Source organism: Catharus ustulatus, chromosome 12 (genome assembly GCF_009819885.2).
Source record: "Catharus ustulatus isolate bCatUst1 chromosome 12, bCatUst1.pri.v2, whole genome shotgun sequence".
Taxonomy (NCBI): domain Eukaryota; kingdom Metazoa; phylum Chordata; class Aves; order Passeriformes; family Turdidae; genus Catharus; species Catharus ustulatus.
Window position 1 is genome coordinate 19124146 of NC_046232.1, and position 22597 is coordinate 19146742.

The 22597-nt window shown below is 44.6% G+C and overlaps 2 protein-coding genes across 5 annotated transcripts in view; one reads left to right on the top strand and one right to left on the bottom strand.

The window, feature by feature from the left end:
- The first annotated feature begins 2568 nt into the window (after positions 1 to 2568).
- Positions 2569 to 16306, top strand: LOC117001745 (sodium/potassium/calcium exchanger 1-like). Its single transcript, XM_033070232.1, has 9 exons — positions 2569 to 3489; positions 4799 to 4864; positions 5355 to 5463; positions 11177 to 11260; positions 12870 to 12967; positions 13570 to 13767; positions 14123 to 14212; positions 15060 to 15226; positions 15832 to 16306. Exons 1-9 carry the CDS (start codon positions 2569 to 2571, stop codon positions 16079 to 16081), a joined length of 1983 nt encoding a protein of 660 aa, XP_032926123.1. The 3' UTR covers positions 16082 to 16306.
- Positions 16307 to 16910: 604 nt separating this feature from the next.
- The window catches only part of LOC117001742 (C-myc promoter-binding protein-like), a 48630-nt gene continuing 42943 nt past the window's right edge, over positions 16911 to 22597 (bottom strand). For 3 of the 4 annotated variants that reach the window (XM_033070223.2, XM_033070224.2, XM_033070222.2), the window contains 4 exons: positions 22470 to 22496; positions 21835 to 21997; positions 20884 to 20948; positions 16911 to 20658 (listed from right to left, as the gene is read on the bottom strand). In XM_033070223.2, coding sequence (XP_032926114.1) covers positions 20522 to 20658; positions 20884 to 20948; positions 21835 to 21997; positions 22470 to 22496 — 392 coding nt within the window. In that variant the 3' untranslated portion in view covers positions 16911 to 20521. The remainder of the gene's footprint in view (positions 20659 to 20883; positions 20949 to 21834; positions 21998 to 22469; positions 22497 to 22597) is intronic. The other variant, XM_033070225.2, reaches the window with a different exon arrangement.

The window sequence follows — 22597 nt, forward strand, 5'->3', positions numbered from 1 at the left end:
CTCCTCCTGTCCCTGTTCCCTGGGAGCAGATCCCAAATCCCCTCCCTCTGTCCCCTCCTGGCAGGGAGTTGTGCAGAGCCACAGGGTCCCTCCTGAGCTCCTTTTCTCCAAGCTAAACCCCCTCAGCTGCTCCAGAGCCTTCCCTAGCTCTGTTCCCTTCCCTGGACGTGCTCCAACACTTCCATGTGCTTCTTGGCATGAGAGACCCAAAATCAAATAATCATTCTCTAATTCCCCTGCGATAAATCAGATGATTAGATTGTTGTGGCTGTTAAATCCTTGGCCAGGGATGTTGTGGAACTGCACATCCCCAGGTCCCTGCTCCCTCCCTCTGCATCAGTGATGCTGGCACAAGCCCTGAGGGATTTTTCCAGGAGTCAATGGGTTTTAACCCTCCCTCTGGGATAGCAAAGTAGACACATACTGTGGCAAAGCCCAGCAGAGCTGTTTGTCTGGCATCTGGCCTCTCAGCCATAGGAGATGCCTCCAAATGCAGCTCCATGTGCCTTGTTTAGAAGTTTTTATAAACGTGATTTACTGCTGCCAGTGCAGTGAGGGTGAGCTGTGTCCATGGCTGGTGCTTCAATCCAGGAGTTTGTGAAGGGGATAATCACCTGCCCTCACACTGAGAACAACCTGTGGTAGCAGACAAAGGTATTGGCTTCAGAGATGGACCCAAATCTATACAATACTATTTAATCTTCTTAGGGCCTGTGGGTATTAAACTGGATTGGGAATCCCTCCACTAACATGTCCTTCACAGCTGACCCGCTCTTGTTTTAGGACTCTGCCAGCAGAGGAGACATCCTGAAAATGGGATCATTTTCACCTGCCTGTCTCTGCAACAGCATCTCCCATCTGCCTGTTGAGTACCAAAGAAGCTTCCAGCACTACATCCAACCCCTGGAACTGCCCTTCCTCCTGGACAGACCTTTGGAAGGTAGGCTGGGGAGGTTTGTGGGATTATTTTGGATCTCGTGTTACTGAGACTGCAGGTGAGAAAAGGAGTTTATCAGGAGTTGACCTAAACTTACAAGAGTAGAGAAACAATTCCTCTGGTCAGAAAGGCTGGAGAGCTCTTAGAACTGATCCTAGCTTTGGATGTCCTTCTGCTTGCAAAGTCTTTCAAGCAGCTTGATTTGGAGAGGAGAAGTAAAACCAGTGTTTAAATAGGAGTGTGTGCATAGCTGTGTTCTCTCTGTGCCATCCTTTGAACTCTCCTGTCTTTGTTAGGGGGAGTTATTTTCTCATAACATGCAATTTGTTATACCTTTTGTGCAGTTCTGCCACATGTATATTTATTTTCTTTTTATGCCTGAAAAGCAAAGCTTGTATCATCTATTTATCTAGGTACTCCCATGACCCTCTCCTACTGTTGCCTTAGTGATCCTCCCAACTATTTAAATTAACACTGCCTGTTTTGCAAGAAATTTAGGCTGATAACTTCCCTGGGTGTTATGTAAGAGGGTAAATGTGTGATAACTTGCATGAAGAGCTTATCTGAGAACGGTTTAGAAAACTATGATTCACATCTAAAGAATAATTCATAGCTAAGGAATAATGTAACATGCCCACTCTGGGGAAAAAAATAATCCATGAAGAGTGTCATTCTAAGGTAAAACATTCAAGCAGTGCTGAAGGGTAAATTCTGTCCAGCCCCAAATCCCTGTCCCTGTGCTGTCACAGCTGCAGGCACTGGCACTCTAGCATTTGCAGTTTCTCTCCCTTTCTAATAATTATGCAAGATATGCTAATTACCCCCTAATAAAAGGTATGATTACAATTCCACTTCACCAGTTCTGATTTCTACAGAAAGCCCTGGAAAGATGTAGTCATAGAAACAAATGGCTGCTCAGCACCTCCACTTTTACTAGAACCACATCTTCCTCACCTCTGCTCAAACTGAAGGAAAAAATCTCACCCTTGCTTGGGTGGTTTCCTGGGGAGTGAAAGGCTGGAAAGCCATGGAGCAGCATCACTGAGAACTCTAAACCAGTTTCTGTCCTCCTGAGGTTATTTTGGTGAATAACTAGCTTAGGAGGGAGGTTTGAACAGCTTGACCTTGTCCTCAGAGCATCATTTTTAGCAATTGAAAGTTGGTTCCTCGACAGAAACCATCCCCACTTCTCCTGCAGAACACTGATCCAACTGGCAATATTACAGAATAACAACTGGACTCTGGTAAATACAGTCCCTAACAGCTCCTGGATAGGAATTTGGTGGAATCAGAATTCAGCTTGGATTGGACTGCCTCAGCCAACTCCTCTCTATTAACCCTAACCTTTGATTATTAATCAGCATAGCCTACAGTCATATTAAAAAATAGACTGAAACCTGGATCCAGATCTGTCTTTACTCATCTAAGTCCATTTTTTTATTGAAAAACAGATAAGCAGTCAGTGAAGCGTTGCTGCTCAAATGGTGGAAAGTTCAGTACTTTGTTTTTCACACCAGATTTTCTTTTGCAGGATTTCCCATTTTGTGCTGTGCAGTTCCATTCCTGATGTTCCAGCTCAGCAAACTGCTGACCAAGTGAAGTCTTCAGTGGCTTCTGGACACCTTTAGGAAATGCATTTACCACGGAGGAGGCGGCTACGGAGGAACCGAATCCTCTTCTTGCTTTCCATAGTGTTGGTCTTCTCTTTCTACCAGCTCCAGCTCAGCCCCTCTGCCCTTCCAGCATCACACAGAGCCCTCCAATCCATGGACCCTGTCAGAGTGACTTCCAGGGACCTCCCCAGCAACAAGACTGCTGTAAGAGGCAATGCCACAGCACCCAAAATAAGGCACTGTATCTATGTGGATCCTGAGCCAACCGTGCCCGTCACTACGTCAGTGGGTACAACACCACAGCCAGAAAATGCCACTGAAAGCTCCCCAGATGAAAAACCACCCTATGAGTCCAAAGGAGAATACCCCCAGGACCTGTTCAGTGTGGAAGAACGCAGGCAAGGGTGGGTTGTACTTCACATCTTTGGCATGATGTATGTGTTTGTGGCCTTGGCCATAGTGTGTGATGAGTATTTTGTCCCTGCTTTGGGAGTGATCACTGAGAAGTTGCAGATCTCTGAAGATGTGGCTGGAGCCACCTTCATGGCAGCAGGTGGATCAGCACCAGAACTCTTCACGTCCCTCATAGGTGTCTTCATCTCCCACAGCAATGTTGGCATCGGTACCATTGTGGGCTCAGCAGTGTTTAATATCCTCTTTGTCATTGGCACCTGTGCCCTCTTCTCCAGGCAGATACTCCACCTGACATGGTGGCCCTTATTTAGAGACATCTCATTCTACATTGTAGACTTACTGATGCTCATCCTGTTTTTCCTAGACAGTGTCATAGATTGGTGGGAAAGCCTCCTTTTACTGACTGCCTATGCCACATACGTGTTCACCATGAAACAGAACGTGTTCCTAGAGCAATGGGTGAAGCAGGAGCTGAAAAAGAAGCTAAATGCTGTGCAGGCAGCATCACCAGAGCATATGCAGAAGGTTGGTGTTTTTAGAGTTCAGAGGGCAAGTTGGAAATAACTTTATAGTGTAAACCACAAAGAAAAACTGCATCTCCTTCACAAAGCACATATTTGAACCTCAGAATACAGGTACTGGTCAATAATTATGGGTTTAGAATGAGGGAAATGCAAACTGGAGAGATTCTAAGAAATTAGAGAACATGACTAAAAGGGAGTTCTACCTGTCTCTTAGCTGCTTTCAAAGATGGGTGTGGTGTTTTGCTTACTTGGTTGTTGTAAAGAAGTTTCAGAAGTTGCAGGAACACATTTTTGGTCTGGGAATAAGATGAGACAATTCTGGTAAAAGGCTTCTGTCCCAGCCTCTTGCAACTGAGAGATGTTGGAGGAAATTCTCTTTTCCCTCTCTGAAGCTGGATGTGTTTCTGGGATGCTGATGGTGTCACTCATTACCTGATCAGCAGCACAGAAAGGCATCTGGCAGCTTTAGCAACCATTCCTGCTCTCCTGGGCAGCGTTTGACAGCCAGATTGAAGTGCCCAAACCCAATTCCATGCCAGCACATTTCAAACTGTCCCCTGGCACTGCATGCTCTGCTAGTCAGAGTCCCTGGCTCTCAAGCATGCTTTGCCTTCTGATCCTGGTACTGCATTTAAGGAAAGGAAGGGATCAGATAAAGGAGAGTGAGGATAGTTGAAGTGGTGCAGAATTGAGAAACTGCTTCTCTTTCCTGCTGCTGGTTTGTTGTTCAGCCAGTGCTCACAGCTGGGAGTCCTGAAAGCTCCTGGGTTACATTCCAGTGGGATACATCTGCAAGAAACTGTAGTGACACACACACATCACTGTGGACATCACCAAGCATCACAAACTGAACCCAGCCCTGCAACTAGAAGTTTCCAGAGAACTCTCACTAATGTTTAGTAGCATGACAGAGAGCTGCTGAACCTATCCCTTGGGAAAAAATAGTCACAGAAATTATAAATGATGGAAAGTAATGCTAATCACTGTAAAAAAAAAAAAAAAAATCCCCTTTGCACCTTCACTCTGCTGGAAAATGAGTAAGGATACAGATGTTTGAGGATGAAATCTGGCACTGTCTGTAGCCACAGGAATCTGCCCCAGGTGCTTGCATCCTCACTGGGAGGCCTGAGATAGAATCCTGTTTTTCTCAGAAGCCAGTGGTTTGAGGAGGCTCATGTCTCTGGCTCTTTCAGTAGCATCCATGGACATTTGTGTCACTGTGCCACTTCCCCAGAGGCAGCAGCCTGAAGGATCATTAGATCCTGAAGCAGCAGAGGTGATTGGTCATTTCTGTTCTTCATTGCTTGCAGACAAGCACCGGGGCAGTTGTAGATGATGGAACAACAATGAAGCCACCAGGAGTGAGGAAGCTGCAGGTAGGTCTAAGCAACTTTACAGGGATCTGAAATCATGGTATTTTGAATCTCTTCCCATGTCAGGTCATAAATAAAAGTGTCAACTCCCATGTCAAGAAACCTGGACCAAAACCTGTATCATATCAGGCACAATGGCCACAGTTTGATTAAGAGGACACCTGGCTGATTCCTGGCCTTAAAGGAATTTCTGTAAAATTTAAGACACAACTCAGGCTTCCCAGGTGGATTTAACTAGAAGAGTGCTGCTCATTCTCTGCTATAAAACAGGGATATAGAAATTCAGAAAGTGACTCTTCTTACCGGGTTTTGTGGCCAAATTTCTTCCTGGGCTCTCACAGCAGAGGCTGGCAGGGTCTGTCCTTTCCCATAGCAAACACTGAACAGCTGATTGCTCTGCTGCTGTTGAATTGCTGCCCCATGGCCTGGAGAGGCCTTGTCTGCTGTAGAGGACAAGGAAGCTGGAACTGACTGGCTTTGTGCCTTCCCACAGCCTGGGCCAGTCCTGCAGCGGGGCAGCAGCTCGGCCTCCCTGCACAACTCTCAGATGCGCGGCACCATCGTGCAGCTCATGATCCACACCCTGGACCCCCTGGCAGAAGGTGAGTGCATGCTCCACACCAGAGGGCTGTGAATTCACAGCCCTGAGTGGTTTCACTGGGAATACAATCAGTATTTTGGGGTCAGCTGAGTACCACAGATGGTGTCAGGTGCAGTGGGATGTGCCCCTTCTGATCACATGGCTGGCAAGGACAAACACCTCATGTTCTGGTCCTGCCATATCTACATTTCCTGTGCCAAGCTGGTTGCTGCTGTGGTGGCAGCTGCTGCTGCTGGGGTTCCCTGGAAGTGGTGACATCCTCCATCTCTGCTGTCTCTCTGACTACAGGGGCAGCAAACATGAGTTACAGACTTCCTCTATTCCATGGCACATCCCATCCTCCTCTTAGCTCAGACCTCATCCCAGCCCCAAAACAGCAGCACAAGAAGAGGTTAAAGCCCTTGAAGAATTTTCTTTTTGACACTGGTTAAAATACCAGCTGAGATTCTAATCATGATGGTGAGGCCAATTCTATGTGATTCAGACTGACACATTTAGAATCCCACCTGCACCATGGTATCATCACTGCCATGGCAAAGTATCCCCACAGCCCTGTGCAGGCAATGGGAGGCTCCCCAGGGCCAGGGATGGACCAGCTCAGGTCCAAAACGTCTTTTAAGCTGCCCAGGGTGGTGAGAAGCCTCATCCCCAGACAGACCAGGGGTCTTTGTACACAGCCTTTTAACATGTTGTTTTATATAAACTTTAATCAAATCAAACTGTGGAGCTTTAGTCTCAAAGAAATAGTGAAACACATAAAAAAAATTTCTTTCCTAGCTCGGTATATGCCCCACCCCTCCACTGCCCTACTTGTTCTAAAGAGATTATCTGCTGCCCATTCAAAGAGAGATTGAAGCTAAGCAGATAAACACCTCTCGTGTCCCTCACAGAGGTTACAAAAAGGACTCTCCAGATGAGAATCCCAGCTGCACAAACTGATGAGGGAACAAAGGACAGCAAGGCAGATCAGTGTCTGCTTTGACAGATTCCAGTGACCATACCCAGTTTGTTATGAACAGTAGCCTAACAAGAGCCAGATCCATCATGGTTTGCTCCTTGCCTCCTGTGCCTCCAAAAGGTTTTGTAAACAACACCAGGACAGACCCAAAACCTTCCAAGAGGATGTGCCATACCTTGGGCATCAGAAAGTGCCAGAATTGAGGGGCTGCTGCCACTCAGAGACCTCCCAGCACCTCCTCATCCTTCCCACACCTCTAAATGTCTCAGTGCAGTATCTGCCCACCCTAGGCCACCACAGGCTTGGCTTTCTGGTCCAGTTTGGTGACCCTGGTGAAACTCTGGGACCCCTCAGTAGGAGAGTTGTGGGGGCCTGAGGTTGGCAGCCCAGCCAAGGAGAGCCCCAGGCAGTTCAGCCCAGAATGAGCTGCTGGGAGCTTTCCATGCAGTTCACTGTCCTTGCTGGAGAATATGGAATAAACAGGACTGGGAGAGCAGTTTGGATTTTCTCTCAGAGAGATTTTCCCTACTCATTAAACAGAATCACAGACTCATTTAGCTTGACCTTTAAGATCATCAAGTCAAGTCCATCCAGCACTGCCAAGGTGATGTGTCCCCAGTGTCCCTTCTACACATCCTATAAATCCTGACGGGGATGGTGACTCCCTGTGCCAGGGCTTGAGAATCCTTTGGGTGCAGAAATTGCTCCTGACATTCAAGCTCAGCCTCTGCCGGCTCCCGTGTGAGTGCGGCAGCCGCTAGATGGGAGTGTGGCCGTGTGTTTGTGGGGCTGGCACCGCAGGGACCGTGCGGGCTGCGGCCATGGGCTGCCACAGCCTCTCCACAAGGGTTTGATTTCCCAGACCCTTTACCTCGCTAATGTCACTGAGTTAATGGCACAAACTCTGCCCCAGGTACGTGCCTGCTCCACTCAAGGCTGTGAGAAATGAAACAGCACCTTATAAAATAGAACAATAAAATTACTGATATTACAAGAGCTCAGCAGCCACAATCAAGGAGCCCATGTGCCAAGTCCTGTGTGCCCTGTAGGAGATTTGCCTTAATCTGATCAATTCCTACCTGAAGAAAAGTGAGTCTGGAGAAAAGGAATTTATCCCTAAATGCCATGAGGAATTTGGCCAAAGTGATGGAATGACATCCCAAGGAAGGATGTGGAAAAGGATTTGAGCCTGCCGAGGCATACAAGGACTTGTGTTCTGACATGTTAACAGTTCCTAGTACTGAGCTAACAGCCCTGCAGCCCTGTGGGACCCTGGGACAGCTGTGCCTGCTTGCCATGGATCACCAGCACCTCCCTTTGCTGTGTGTGCTGCACTCTCTGTACCAGGCACATTTCTGTAATTAGGCTGACACATAGAAGATGATCCCAAAGCAATTTATAATTCCTCAAGGGCCCTTGTTCCTTCTTGCCAAGGGCTGTAGCATCAGCACTTACAGGCTGTGGAAATGAACACTCAACAGAAGGAAAAAGTTGCCAACAGTTGCTCAGCAGTTCCTCACTGGACCTGCTGCAATCAGGGTAGGGTTTCCTTCTTTCAGCTGCCCTCACTTTTTATTTGGGCAGCACAGAAGTGGTTTCAGGGCAGCGAGGTCCAAAACAGAAAAGCTGCCAGCACTGGGCCTCCAACCCCAAATTTCAGGGGCAGAGATCTTGGAAATACAGGAAATGCAGAAGAAATGTGAAACACAAAGCTGCAACAAAATTTCTCTTTTGAAGAGTAGGTTGAGTTCTCAATGTGGGTTTTTTTCTTTTTGTATTAGGGAGGTATCATTACTTGAGTCTTTGTCTTGGGGAGATTGTGTATTTACTTTAGAAGTTCTGATATTTACATGACATCCTGAATTATATTTTTGATAGAACTTTTTACTTTCAATGTGCCTTTTTAAAATTAGGAATCTCTAGCAAGTTTGCTCTTGTGTCCTTTTCCCCACTTCCTTTGAAAGTGAGTAGAAGAAGAACATGAGATCTTTTCCTGGGCATCCCATTCAACACCAGAGGGAACTGTTGGGGAAATAAAGGGAGCAAGGATTTTGGAAATGCTCAGGAACCCTCTAATTTCTGAACCACTAGCTATACCACCAGACTCTTTAAACTCTAGTCACACAGGGAACAAGGCAGAAGCCTACATTTCTTTTTGAACAAAGCAAAAGACTCCAGCAGAGAGGTTGTCAGAGCTGTCTGCCCTCACTATGCCCCAGTTAGCAAGGTAATGATTTTGGAAATTAGACCAGAGCAGTGGGCACTGTTGCAAGCTGGAGAAGGCTGAAGGCAGCTTCAGCTTCTCCTTGCTTCATTAGCATTCCATCATTTTTTGTAAGAGAACCATGATACAGAGAGGCAAAAGGAATCACAAGACTTTTTTTTATACTTGCACTTTTATACAGTATAATCTCCAAATCCTCCAGGTTCATGCTGAATTATAAAGGAAAAAATCCTCCCTGCTGGTTGTTTTCTCAATCCTGTTAGATTGAATATTAGAGCCAAAGAGTGAATTAAATGTAAGAGCCAAATTCAAGGCAGAAGCTCAGCTGCCACCTGAAGTCCATCCTGGATGCAGTCAGTTCATAGGACAAGAATTCTCCTGGAGAGCATCTCAGGGCCACTGGACACAGACATGTCCTGTGAGATGGGTTCTCAGCCCTGGGGACAGAGTTGCCAGCAGTGAATGCCCCAGAGGACTGAGGGACACTGCCCTGTACAGCTGATCCAGCAGAGCCCAGACTGAGCTCATGCACATCCTTCCTCCCCGTGCTGAGCCAGCTTAGAGCCAGCTCTGCCTCCAGTCTCAGTCCCTCCTGCAGGAATTGTGTGTCAGAGGAATTAAACCCTTTTAAACGAGGCTGATCTCATGAGAAGTGGACAGTGGCTGGGCCTAATCTGTTTATCCTGCCAGAGATGCTGCTGGACTGCACTGACCCTCCCAGCCCCTGGCCTGGCTGAGGGCAGCGAGCCAGGAGCTTGAATTTCCATAATCTCAGGCTGAGCCTGACCGCCCTGACCCTGCTGACAGGAGCTTTTGCAGCAGCTCCAGGGAAAAGCCAAACAGAAGGATGCATTGCCCAGTGCTTAGAGGAGACTGGGAGCAAAAGCTCTGCCCTGCACTGAGGGATGTACTTGTGCATGAGCATGGGGGAAAGGAATCCAACACTTCACATCCCCTCAGGGAACTTCAGTATTGACCAGGAGTGTGGAAGAGTCAGGCTCTTGAGTCCCAACCATCTTTTCAAAAGAAAAGAAATTATCATTTAGACACAAAATTCTTACCTGTAAGGGTGGTGATGCCTTGGCACAGTTGCCCAGAGAAGCTGTGGCTGTCCCTGAATCCCTGGAAGTGTCCAAGGCCAGGTTGGATGGGGCTTGGAGCAGCCTGGGACAGTGGAAGTGTCCCTGTCCATGGCAGGGGATGGACTGGATGGTTTTTAAGGTCCCTTCCAACACAAACCATTCTGGTACTCCATGGTCATCTCATCTCAGTCCAGCCATTCCAGTGCTCAGTGGAAATCCCAGCTGGTGAAAGATGTTTTTGTCAGACAATAGCAGGAATCTCACCAGAGCAGGACTTATCCCCTGAGGTCTGAATGTCTGAGCTGGGCCCAGTTATTGGACATACAGCAGAATTTACTGATTTCCACAAGGTTCAGCTCAGAACAATAGTTCTGCCCACATGGCTGGACCTCCTATTTCTATTATCTCAATGTCACTGTGATTAATAAAGTGGCAGGGCCCTGCCCTTGAGGCATATGACAGCAGCACCTTCTGGGTGCATAGTCAACAACACAGCAGATTAAATCAGTGTGATAAAGCATTCAGAGGAAATTAATTTACAGTCCTGCACACAAGCCAAACCCAGCACTGCCAGATTCCATTTGGTTACTGCCCATGTGCAGAGACCCTCAGTCACTGGGAGTGCAGCTCAACAGAGGACAGAGATTAGAGCAAAATACTTTTTTTGAGCCCATTCTCATCACTTTCACTGAGAGTCAGTAAGATGTTTGAGCAAAAAAACAACTGCAGAGACACACAGTTTCACAGTTCACTGTAAACCAGTAAAAAAGCAGCTGAGCTGAGTAAAGCAGAGCTTGGTTTACAGTTGAAGAAGCCCTCAGCAGTGCCAGAAAGAGATCACCAGACCTGTGCTGGTGACAGCCTGGACCATGCTGAACCTGGATACCAGGAATTTAGATCAGCTCCAGCAGGAGACACTTTTGTATACTTAGAAAAATCAATCATTTTCCAGGGAACTGGAACATAAAAGATGTTTATTTTCCATTTCCATCAGGTCCCCAAGCTGTAAGCAGCACCCTAAAGCCTCTTCAACTGCCACATAGCAGGAGGAAGGTGTCATTTTTAGTTTGTTCATAATCTAGCCTAGAAAAAAATCAATAGTCCATTTGGAACAAGATGATATTGTACCAAAACTCCCCCTCTGTTCTTTCTGCATTTTCTTCCTATGAAGTACAGATATCCTCTGTATTACTGATCTGGGAAGGATTTCTCATTCCTCTAGATTCTCCTTAAACAGTTCCATGTCAAACTGCTGGTGCAATTTCTGTAGCATTAAGCAGTTAAATACAACAGCTCTGACCAGCAGCCAAAACCTGGGGTCCCAACCAGAACAACCCCTGGGGCAGCAGCTGCAGGAGGAGGGGGGCAGGAGCAGGTGTGAGCTGGGGGATGCAGGTCCAGGGGGCTCTGCAGTGACAGCCCCTGATGACCATGTCCTTCTCACCCACAGCAAAATTTAAAGACAGGGTTGACATCCTGAGCAACATGGCCAAGGCCAAGGCTGAGACCCTGGAAGGACAAGGCTCCCAGCCTGGTGAGTGCAGGAAGAGCCAGCACTGTTTGCCTTGTGCACTGCAAGCTTTCACCTTTGCAGCATGAAAAGCCCAAGGACTGGCAAAGAAACCCTGGGGTCATCACAAATGTTGTGCTGATACTGGGCACAGATGGCTGCTGTAACAAGGCAGCAGAAATCAATCGATGCACAGGGGCAGGAGCATCCCCAGAGGAGCTGTTAGTGAGGCAGGGCAGGGAGAGCTGCAAGGGTGGACTGGAATGGCCATGGAACAGTGCAGGAGGGAATTCAGGGCATTGCAGACAGCACTTGGGTGCTGCTGGTCCTTGGTAGATCCTGCAAATGAGGTGTTTGTTGAAACAAAGCACCTTCACACACTTGCAGAAGGGCACAGAAGGTTCCTCCAGAGGGATTAATTGACACTGTCTGTATCAATTCCAAGGACCTGGGCACCCTTCCTTTAACAGAATCACAGAATCATATAATGGTTTGGGTTGGAAGGAACCTTAGAGACCATCCCATTCCACCCCTGCTGTGGAGAGGGATTTCCACTATCCCAGGGTGCTCCAAGCCCTGTCCAGCCTGGCCTTGGACACTTCCAGGAATGGAGCAGCCACAGCTTCTCTGGGCACCCTGTGCCAGGGCCTCACCACCCTCACAGGGAACAATTTCTAATCTAACATTTAACCTAGATCTGCCCTCTGTCAGTTTAATTTTTTTTTTGGTTTTCTCTGTCACTTCTGACACAAAGGCTGCCTTGGAGCCAGAGCTGACCTGTGCTACAACACAGATTTGTGCTGCCAGCAAGGCTGGAGATTTTGAACACCAGGAAACTTTTGTGTGGACAACACAGGCACCTGAGCACCTCCCAGTGCTGGGCCTCACAGAGGTGAACGAGCCCAAACTTGAGAAAATCACTGTTTAAAACCTGAGTAAATTCTTGGTGTGTGCTTCAAACACCACACTGACTTCCCTCCCCCAGCCCTGCTCCACGTTATCCAGATTTCTGCTGTTCCCACAGAGGTTTCCATGTTCCTCTTGGCTCTGCAGGTTAATGCAGGAGCAGCAGGACATTGCAGTTATTTCCTTGTACATGTCAGCACTTTCCTATTTGCTTTTGAATACCCACCAAGCGATCAGGGATTAAAGTCTGGCAGCACATCCCGGTCATTTCTCAGAAGCCTTGAAGAGTATCAAGTCCCTGGAGAATGCCTGGTCTATGGAGGGAAGGGGGAGCTGGGGGGGAAACCTGAGAAGCAAAGCTTGACATCCCTTCTGGGTTTTAAGGATGGCTTTAATACAATCTTCAGAATCCAGAAACAAACTGAGAAATGCCAATCAGCTGTAGGTGAAATTGCATTCTCCTTGTGCCACTTACAGCAGCTCTGCAGGGAAGGTCAGAGGAGCACCAAGGTCTCATTCTACTCCAAGTGGGCCAAATTCTGCCCAGATTTACCAAACACAACCACAGCAGTCAGGGACACAACAAACCTAAGCAATCTGAGGGTATTTCACCTGAAATGCCACCACTGTGGCAGGCAGCTCAGAGCTCCTGCTGGTCACAGGGAAGGTGATGCCCTGATATGGTGGAGATGACTGAAACCAGCATTCCTTCTTATTACTTTTGCAGAAGAGGAAAAGAAAGCAAGCACACTCAAGGTAATCCCTGCCAGTGACTCTGAGCCCAGCAAGGACACACAGAAGGCTGATGTGCCACAGGATGGACAGGTACCAAAATCAGGAGTGCCCACCCAGGCTGACCTTCATGTGTGCTTTCCTTCTTCCCTCTCCAGAGCTGTTGGGACAGGACCCAGCCCATGTCACTGGCATCTATAAATAGGCTCTGTGTGTAGTGATTTAAGATGCTGGCTGAAACACTTTGGCTTACAAACACAGACTGGCTCCAAATTATGACACAAAGTGATACTGGATAGTCCTGTCCCCTGAAATGACTCTCCTGAGCTCAGAGGGTACTCCAGGGTAAGGGGAGGTAGGAGCACCTGCCTGTCCCATGCTCAGCAGCAGACTGTCCTGCTTGGCTCCCCAAATCCCTTTTGGATGATGTTATTTGGCAGTTCCAATGGAAGAAGGTTTTCCAAGTTCATAAAATATTTAATTTGTGCCTAAAGGGTGGCTGTGGTTAATGGATGCCCATTAGTTATCAATGCACAGGTGCTGGGGGTGTGTGCCTGGATCCTGTCCCACAAGAGCTGTGGCTGCCCTCAGCAGTTACAAATGCCAGCTCTGCTCAGGTGAGGCCACAGTGAGTAACTGCAGCTCTTGTTAGTGTGAAAATACATTGGCTTGTTGTTTTTTATCCTGAGGCACAGCCCCCGTCGAGCAGTGACAGCTCAGACGACAGCAGCTCTGAGAGCCAGGACAGTGACAGTGACAGCTCAGAGGGTGATGAAAACGATGAGCCTTTGTCTCTGCAATGGCCAGAATCAAGGACAAAACAAGCAATTTACCTTTTCCTCTTTCCCATTGTCTTTCCTCTCTGGAGCACTCTGCCTGACGTCAGAAACCCGGTAAGAATCTATCTTCCTTCTGCTACTGGAGTCATTAACTGAGCTACAGATTTCCTCTGGGCAACAGTCCCTGGGTCCATTTCTCCATGTCTGGAGTCTTTGCACAGTTGAAGGGCTGTTACTGCTGCAGGGAGTGGGACAGGAGCCTCAGCTGCATGTAATGTCATTCCAGAGACTTAATTTAATAAACCACAAATTCTAGCAACTACAGGTCAAGCTGAAAAACAGCAAACAGAGACCAGGGTACAAGTTAAAGCATCAATTGCAGTGAAATATTTCAGGTGGATAGTTTTCAATGGGGACTATTAACTTCCCTGAAACTTCTCTTTCTTCTTTTCAAACTTGATTTCAACAGGAGTCAAAAAAATTCTTTGTCATCACATTTTTTGGATCCATCCTCTGGATTGCTGCATTCTCCTATCTGATGGTGTGGTGGGCTCACCAGGTGAGAGGTTTTGTTCTTTCTGAAATGGCAAATCCCCATTTCAGAACAAGTAGATGGAGAGAGGGGACAGTGTTACTGTGGCATTTCATCTGATAAATGACAGCTGCAGTTATCCATCACAACAGTAGAAACTTTGTTTTGTTAGAACCCAAAAGGGAATTTTTCATATCCTTTTTTTTTTGATTTGACAAAGATTCATTCATTTCCGTGAGCTTCCAAGGGAGTTTGTGCATCAGTAAAAGGAGAAGCACCATCAAGATTTATCTTAATTCTGACTTTTCACTGATGAATGTTTCTGTGCAGAACATAATTATCCATTACCTAATTAAAATTCCAGGAAAATATAGGTTCTGATTCTGGAAGCTGCTAAATGATCTTCACTCCCCCATCTTAATGTTCACCTGGTATTCTGGGAAATAATACTTGCAGCTTGTAGGATCAGCCCCCCAGTCTGTATTGAGTGATATATTGCACATGCAAGATCTGTTCATGCCACAAATCCAAGGGCTGTCATCTCCAAAGGCCCTTAGCTCTTGCACAGCTGATATTAAATTTGCAAAGGTAGACAACATCCAGAAGAGGACTGAGAACAGGAAAATTGTGCTGTAGCTGACTTGACCTTGTCTCAGTGCTGGCATCACTGTGGTCAGATTTCCTACACTACAAATCCAGAATCAACAGACACAGTAAAATGGAACTTTTTCATCCTATAAAGCAGGAAAGTGCTGCCACATTTATGGGACTTGGAATATTTTAACTCAAATATGGCACAAACCCTAACCCTGTACTGATAAATTACAGTGCCTCTTCCATTGCTAACAGCCCTACCCAACGTTGTGTTGATTAGGTTGGTGAAACAATTGGGATATCAGAGGAAATTATGGGGTTAACCATACTGGCAGCAGGCACCTCCATCCCTGACCTCATCACCAGTGTCATCGTGGCCAGGAAGGGCCTGGGGGACATGGCTGTGTCCAGTTCTGTGGGCAGCAACATCTTTGACATCACTGTTGGGTGAGTACCAGGATTTCTTCTGAATTTCCTGCTTTGAAACCAAACATGCCTCAGGTAATTTCATTTCAGCTGTAGTTAAGTGAAAGGCAGCTCAGCACCCTTTTTCTTTTGAAGAAACCCAAACCCAGCCAGGAAGGAGAAGCTGTTATAACTCAGCCCACTATCTGCACCCAATTCTGAATCAACACAAAATTACCAATTTTTCAAGACAAAAATGCAAGAGACCTTTAGCTCATGTCCAAGCTATACAGGTAGGACCTCACCTGGTCACTCAGGAGACATTCAGCTCCTGGTGCAGGGCAGTATCAGTGCCTGAACCTCCCATCCTGAACCATCAGGACATTTCTGTATTATAGCACACCAAGGCTCTTCATTCTTAGGCATTATTTTCAAACCATTTTACTCTTGGATTGTATTATGATAGTGCAAGCATTATCCAAATGCAGTTTTGACAGAACAACATCCAGTTTAGATTTATACTGAGCTATATTGAATACAATGGCACATTTTTTCCCCTGTAAAAGTTTGGAAAAATTGCTTAGTTATGATGCAGCAAATGAACTGCCTTAAAACATTTATTTCAATTACTTGTCCTTTCCTTGCAGGCTGCCAGTTCCCTGGTTCCTTTTTTCTATCTTCAATGGCCTCAGCCCTGTAGCAGTCAGCAGCAATGGTTTGTTTTGTGCAATTGTCCTCCTTTTCCTCATGCTCCTGTTTGTGATTATTTCTATTGCTGTCTGTAAATGGAAAATGAACAAACTACTGGGGCTCACCATGTTTGCTCTTTACTTTGTGTTCCTGATCATCAGTGTGCTGTTAGAGGACAAGATAATATCCTGCCCAGTATCTGTGTGACATGTGGACACTTAAAGATGTGAGTGAGGATCCAGCAGCATCAAAAGGGGTTGAGGTAGCAGTTGTTCTACTGAAAAAAACCAATAAGAATTGTAATAAACTTACTGAAAATAAGATATCTTTAATATGCTAAAAAATAAATCAATCTTAAGTGGTATGTCAGCCTCTGCTGTTTTTCTTCAGGATCACAACAGATACTGAAATGACCAATTTTAAATAACACAGATTTAGGCACTTGGGGAAAGGGTGATACCATTCAGATGCATCAAATTGTCACTGTGGCTGATCCCCTCAAGGTAAAGGAGCTGATTTTCACCACAGAATATTTACTCCTTATAGGAAATTTTCAGGAACATGCTCTAAATTAGCCAGTGAGCTGCTCAAACTCCTTGAAATCAATGAATTTTACTTCAGTGGGAAGAGAAATCAGGCTGATGTGGCTGGGCCTTTTCAGAACTGCTCTGCTTAAAATCCCTGTGTGGAGACAGAGGCAGCAGCTCAGCACAGAACTGCCCCAACTGCACTGAGCTCCCTTCAGATCTGAACCTGATCTTGCAATGCAGTCCCTAAAATTCATGTAAGGTGCCCACAAGTACAAGGGTGATGTCACCTGGTTTATCTTGCTGCAACAAGACTAAAAGGCTCAGGGGTTAGAAGAACACATTACCTCCAATCAGAACTAAAGCCAGGAATCAAATACAACAGGGAGTTAATGCTGGGGGTCTGTTTGCATCCTGACACTAATCTCTGACAGTTTCAGATTATTTAACCAGCACTAATTCCTCTTGTAAAAACTGACTTCTATATAGAAGAGATAAAAAAATGCCACTGACATCACCAGAGCTGAGGTTTATTGTTAACACCTCATGGGAGCACACAAAAGAGCTGCAGACATTTCTGTCACTCTAATAATCTAATAAAGTGTTAATGAAAATAACCAGAAAGATTTTAAGCTTTTTATTGACTCACTGTAAAACTTTTTTTTTTGGATGAGACAGGAAAAAAACCTTAACATTGTGAACATTGACTTTGCATATTTTAAAGGAACTACAAACCAAAGCAAACATCCAACATACTGTTTTTTTGGTAAATAAAATTTAAACATTACATATTTACAAATCTACAACCATTCATTTAAAAAGTGCTGCTTGCAGACTAACAAGGTACCATTTTAAAATCCCAATGAGATAATATCCAGAAATACTCCTCTCTATTATCACTATTTGCATCTCCCATTTGTTACACTAAGATTTTACATGCAGGAATTTTCTCTTTCTTGGGATACAAATCATTTAATTTGCCAATGGAAGTCAAATTCATCAGGCTCTAACTGTACCAACAGCAAACCTCCTCAAATGGGACACAGCAGTGTCAGAGAAACAGCACAATTTCTATTCACATTTCAGTATTTCATCTCCAATAATTATTCCAGTGGAACCATAAGTAAAGCAAAATATATATTGCACTGCAAATGTAAAACCTTTGTTTAAGGTTTTGGACATAAGCATTATTTAGTACACAAAAGGAGAAAATTCTGTTCATACAAAATTTTAAATTGAAAATATGTCTCAAATATTTAATTTATTCATCTTTGTGGTATTGGAAAATATAGGCAAATTGCTTTTCTAATAAAGGACAGTGAGATTTGAAAACTGTTTCAACACTGAATTGGATGATGCTTAAAAATTATCGACCTCAGGATACATTTGGAACATTATGACTCGAATGAGGAAAATTTCCCACTTATAGTATGTTGTTATTCCAACCCTATTTTTATATATTTCTACAGTGGACTGACTTGCAACAGACTTTATAAAACAATCCATTAAGTGTAATGATTTCACTTGATGAGTTACAATATGACAGAGTAATTTAAAAGCACACCCAAATTAACATTGGCAACGCTTCAGGAGAGCCACGCCGGGGATGCAGGGACAGGGATTGTGTGAAGGCTGCAGGGACAAACCTGACACTCCCTGACAGGGCTGGGGGAAGCAGAACTGTTGGGTTGATAAGCCTGGGGACAGCTGAAGTCCTCACAAGGAGGCTGGGGCTGGGATGGAGGAAGGGCCTCGTGTTGCCCCCACACCTGCACCGTGTCCTGGGGACGGGGACTGGGCTCGGCTCTTCGGCCACCCCACAATGGGGGTGGGAAGCTGGGTCATAGCTCAGCCCCTCTAACACCCCACAGCAGCTCTGGAAAAAGCATTTTCTCTCTCTCCTTTCATGGCTAGAAGGTCCTGTAGAACCGTGGCTGCCCCAGTGGCAAATGGAAACAGAACTGCAGGGAGCTGGGAACACGAGCTGCCCTGCACATCCAGCTCGGAGCTTCAGAACAGCAACTACTGGAGGCAACATTTCCATGGTAATGCACATTCCTACTGTACAGAGCAGAGCAGCCATGCACTCTGAGGGCTACTTACAGGGACTGGGATCAAAAATAGCCTGTTTACTTCACAACAGCTCAGAGGAATGAAGAGGGTATCTCTACCTGGGTGAAAAAAGGAGCTCCATTTCATGCACAAGGATACTGTACAAGCGTGGCAGCACAAAAGAGCATCACAACTTGTTAAAATAAATTAAATGTGAAAGATGTTATAAGTGTAGCATTGCTAGCTCCGCCTCAGGTGGGGGGATACTTTCAAAAAGGTCAGCTACCTAATTAGCAGCACATTAGAGAAGAGGCATTACCCGATGGAAGTTGTAGCCAAGACTACATCCTGCAATTATCAGCACATTCCTGCAGCTCTACAGGTTTGAAATCCTTTCTTCTTAGGGCAGCTTCTTCTTAGAACTTTACAGAGGTCTGGGAGGAGGTTACAGAGCTTCATAGCAGCATTACTTTTCATTTAAGCCTCTGAGGCTCGCTCTATTTCACTTAATAAAGTAAATGTGAGCTTTAAAGTTTATCACCTTTCTGCTTAACTGAATATTGCTGGTTTATTATACTTGCAAACTAAAGATGTTTTTAAAAACACCTACCTACTGGTAGGCAGACTGTAATATAGAATCTAATGTAACAGTTGAATATTTTGAAGTATTATAACAGCAACAACTAAAAGAAATTAGAAGTGGAAAATTATTAATATTACTTAAAATACAGCTATTTGTTAAAGCATGATTTAAATTTGTTTAGGGTGTTTTATACAGTTCAATGTCTGTTTTCCCACCTCCATGCAAGACTTCTGATATTTTCCCTGTAGCCTACCTTCTGGTGAGGGTTGCTATGTGACTAGAGCACAGAACATTTTTTTAAATGTCTGGAACAAGAAAACATGAGGCAAAAGCCATGACTCCACCACAAGGACTGATATAGAAGTTTTCTTCAGAGAAAAAAAAAATGTTTTGCCTGTGAAATAGAGACAGAACATTCCAAGTACATTTAACTAAGCACAATATGCCCCAGTAAGTTATATTCCCTATAATTCCCTGTAGCAAGTTTGCTGGATGTACTTGAGTTCAAAGCTTTGGATGGGCATGATGTGGTGTTGTACTGAGTGTCTGAAACACAACCACTGTGTGTTCATGGAGAACTCACTGCAGGCTGGCATTTGCTCCCTGTCACACCTGGAATGAGGCCACTAACAAATGCCAACAGCTGAGATGGGCTACTCCAGAAAATCCATAGCACTCTTCAATGTGCCTTCCCTTTCCTAGGGAGTGGGGAGGGAACACGAGAGGAAGAGGAGATTTCTACAGAAGTGTTTCACAGAGACATTGGTGAATTCATTAGAGTTTTGTAAAATTTACCATACCTTCCTTCTGATTGCTGTGGTAACACGTTTTCCAAGTGTGCATGAGAGAAATCCTGGATCTCCAGTACTGTCTAGGTGAAGGTCAACATTTTCTATTCTGCTTTAAAAACAAATCACTCTTCAAAAAGTAACTGGACAAGTTACTATAAATAGCAGTGTACTGCAAAAAAAATAAGCACTGTATTGCTTCTGCAGCAAGTCCATTTAAAATTCACTCCAGTAATTTAAAAAAATTAAAAAAATATCAACTTACTATAAACAATTTAAAATATGTATAATACAACTTTGTATGCTCTTCATAACATCATGAATATTCTATGTAAACAATAGATTCTGAAGAATTTCCTTCGCTCACATTCGTTTCAGTGCATTGTTTCTGTCCACCTGTTACTTACATTTTTTTTTTTAAGGGAGCTGTAATATGTCCCAAGACAGAGAACTGATTTTGTTTAGAACCTGCCTCTCCACACACTGATTTGCAGAAAGGACAAGGGACAGGGAAATAATATTTGGCCCATTTTGCTCTCTGTCCATCTCCACAAGCGCAGCCAGGCCGAATTTCCCGAGGCCTCCTGCCACAGTCCATCGCACGCACCTTCCTGAACACTGAACACTGTTCCTTGTGACTGAAGTGGTTATTTTACACAGGGATACTCATAGATATCACCTCTTTAGCCAGGTATATTTAAAGATATGGTTCTCCAAAAATCTTTCTGCATTCCATGACGCCGGTGCTGGGCGGTCTGTCGCAGTTATGAGTGTTCTTCACCTGGTTAGCGGTCAGACGGTCATAGGCCATTTTGTACTCTCTGTCAAAAGCATCTGCAGCAAGGGAAAAACAACTTCACACACCCAGCTCAAAACCACCACCCAAATGCCACAACAGCTGCATTTATCAGCACAAAATATCTGTAAAGTCCTTTTTATTTGGCACTCAGCACAGAGTGGCACACATCTAATCTACAGATCATTTTTTTCTGGAAGCTGAACAAGTAAGTTTGCATAAATTCATCATCTGTGCTCATTTGAATAGTTGGTAGAACTCACCTATATCAATGTTATCTCTTCCCAGGGCAACAAGTGAAAGGAACAGTATTTCTCTGTAAAGGCTCCTGAAATGGTAAAAACCCCAAGTTACATACTGCACTGACATAGCACAAAATCTCCATTAAAAATAGATTGAAGCATTTAAAGACAACTTATTAAATAGAAGCATTTTGAACATAATTCCTGATCCTGCCTCCAAAATATTGTCACTTCTGAGCTCTGGATTCCCCACATATGGACATCACCCATGGTAGGTGCCCTGGGAGCTGCACCAAGTGCATGCAGAGAGAAACACATTTAAACACTCAACCAAATCCCAGGAAATTTAACCAGGCAAGGAATTTGCTTTTCTGCACTTCCACATTAGAACAAGCAGGCAGACAAGCAAATAAACACCTTGTCAATGCTCCAGCTGTTGACAAGCCTGTTGTATATCCCAGCATAAATTAGTAAATCCAGGCAAGAAATGAAAATTCACAGGAATTAATGATCACCAATTCCACTGCTAATGAAAAAAACCTCTGCCTAAATATGAGACAAAACCTCTCCTAGCTCCTTTTCTGTCCTCTACTAAAGACTTAAAAATAAACCCCAAAGCTACCTATACACCCTAGAAACAAACAAGTGTAGGGTTTTTATTTTAAAACACCTACTAATTTATAAATAACATTCAATAACAAAATATACACACAATCCCTACTTCCCATTGTTCAGAGGTAAAAAAAGAGGTGGCTGTAAAGAGGAGGGGGAGAGGAAAAAGTAAAAAAAAAAAGCAAACTGAGAAACTAAGTTGGTGAAAGGAAAAAAAATTTACCAGAGTGATAACTTTGGGAATACTGGTGAAAAACAGTGTTTTTTTTTTTTTAAAGAACACATTAGGAAAATATAATTCACATTAATAAGCTGATTACTGCCCAATTCTGCTCCAGCTAGGCACACTGGTGGTCTCACCTCTGTCTTTTAATATGTGGCCACTTGTTGAGCCTCTCCAGTATCTGACTCATTGGTCCATACACATCATTCATCTTAATACTTTTCACCATGCTCCTCAAGAGCTCCTGGTTAAAGGAGTCATCATCTTTTTGCAATAACTGGACCATTGGGTACTTCTGGGCTGGAAAACATTAGAAAAGCTGTAAGAATAAATAGATTCTTTGTGGCAAGTACAGTTGTTAAAAAGAGGCTACAGGATCTGTGAAAATATTGACATGTATGCAGTAAATAAAACATCAAGTCAAAAATTATCAATGTAGAACACAAAAAGCACATAAGAAAACTCAACAGATGCAATGGGCCATGAGCTATTTTCAGGTGTGTGATCCAATACCAGCAACAAAACTCTGAGTAAGCAAATGCTAAAAATAAGAACATGAGCTAAGTGGATGAGCAGCATCAATGAAATGCATTCCCTCTCATTCCTCCCATCCCAGTGAAGAAAAAGCCACTGGCAATACCAGCCAATGATTTGAAACAGAAATGCTGGAAAACTAAAATTTGTTCAAGCAGTTTCTGCTCAGCACAGAAACAACCTCCCTCCCAAAACAATCACCCAAACTGAGAAGAGCAACATCAAATTTAACACTCACTCTCAAACAAAAGAGTGCGATTTTGACCTGCAAGACAAAAAGCAGCATGATCAACAATCAGTATTGCAGCTCATGTGAACTATCCACAGAGACATCTTTTCTCAACACACATGCTTCAGTTGCTCCAA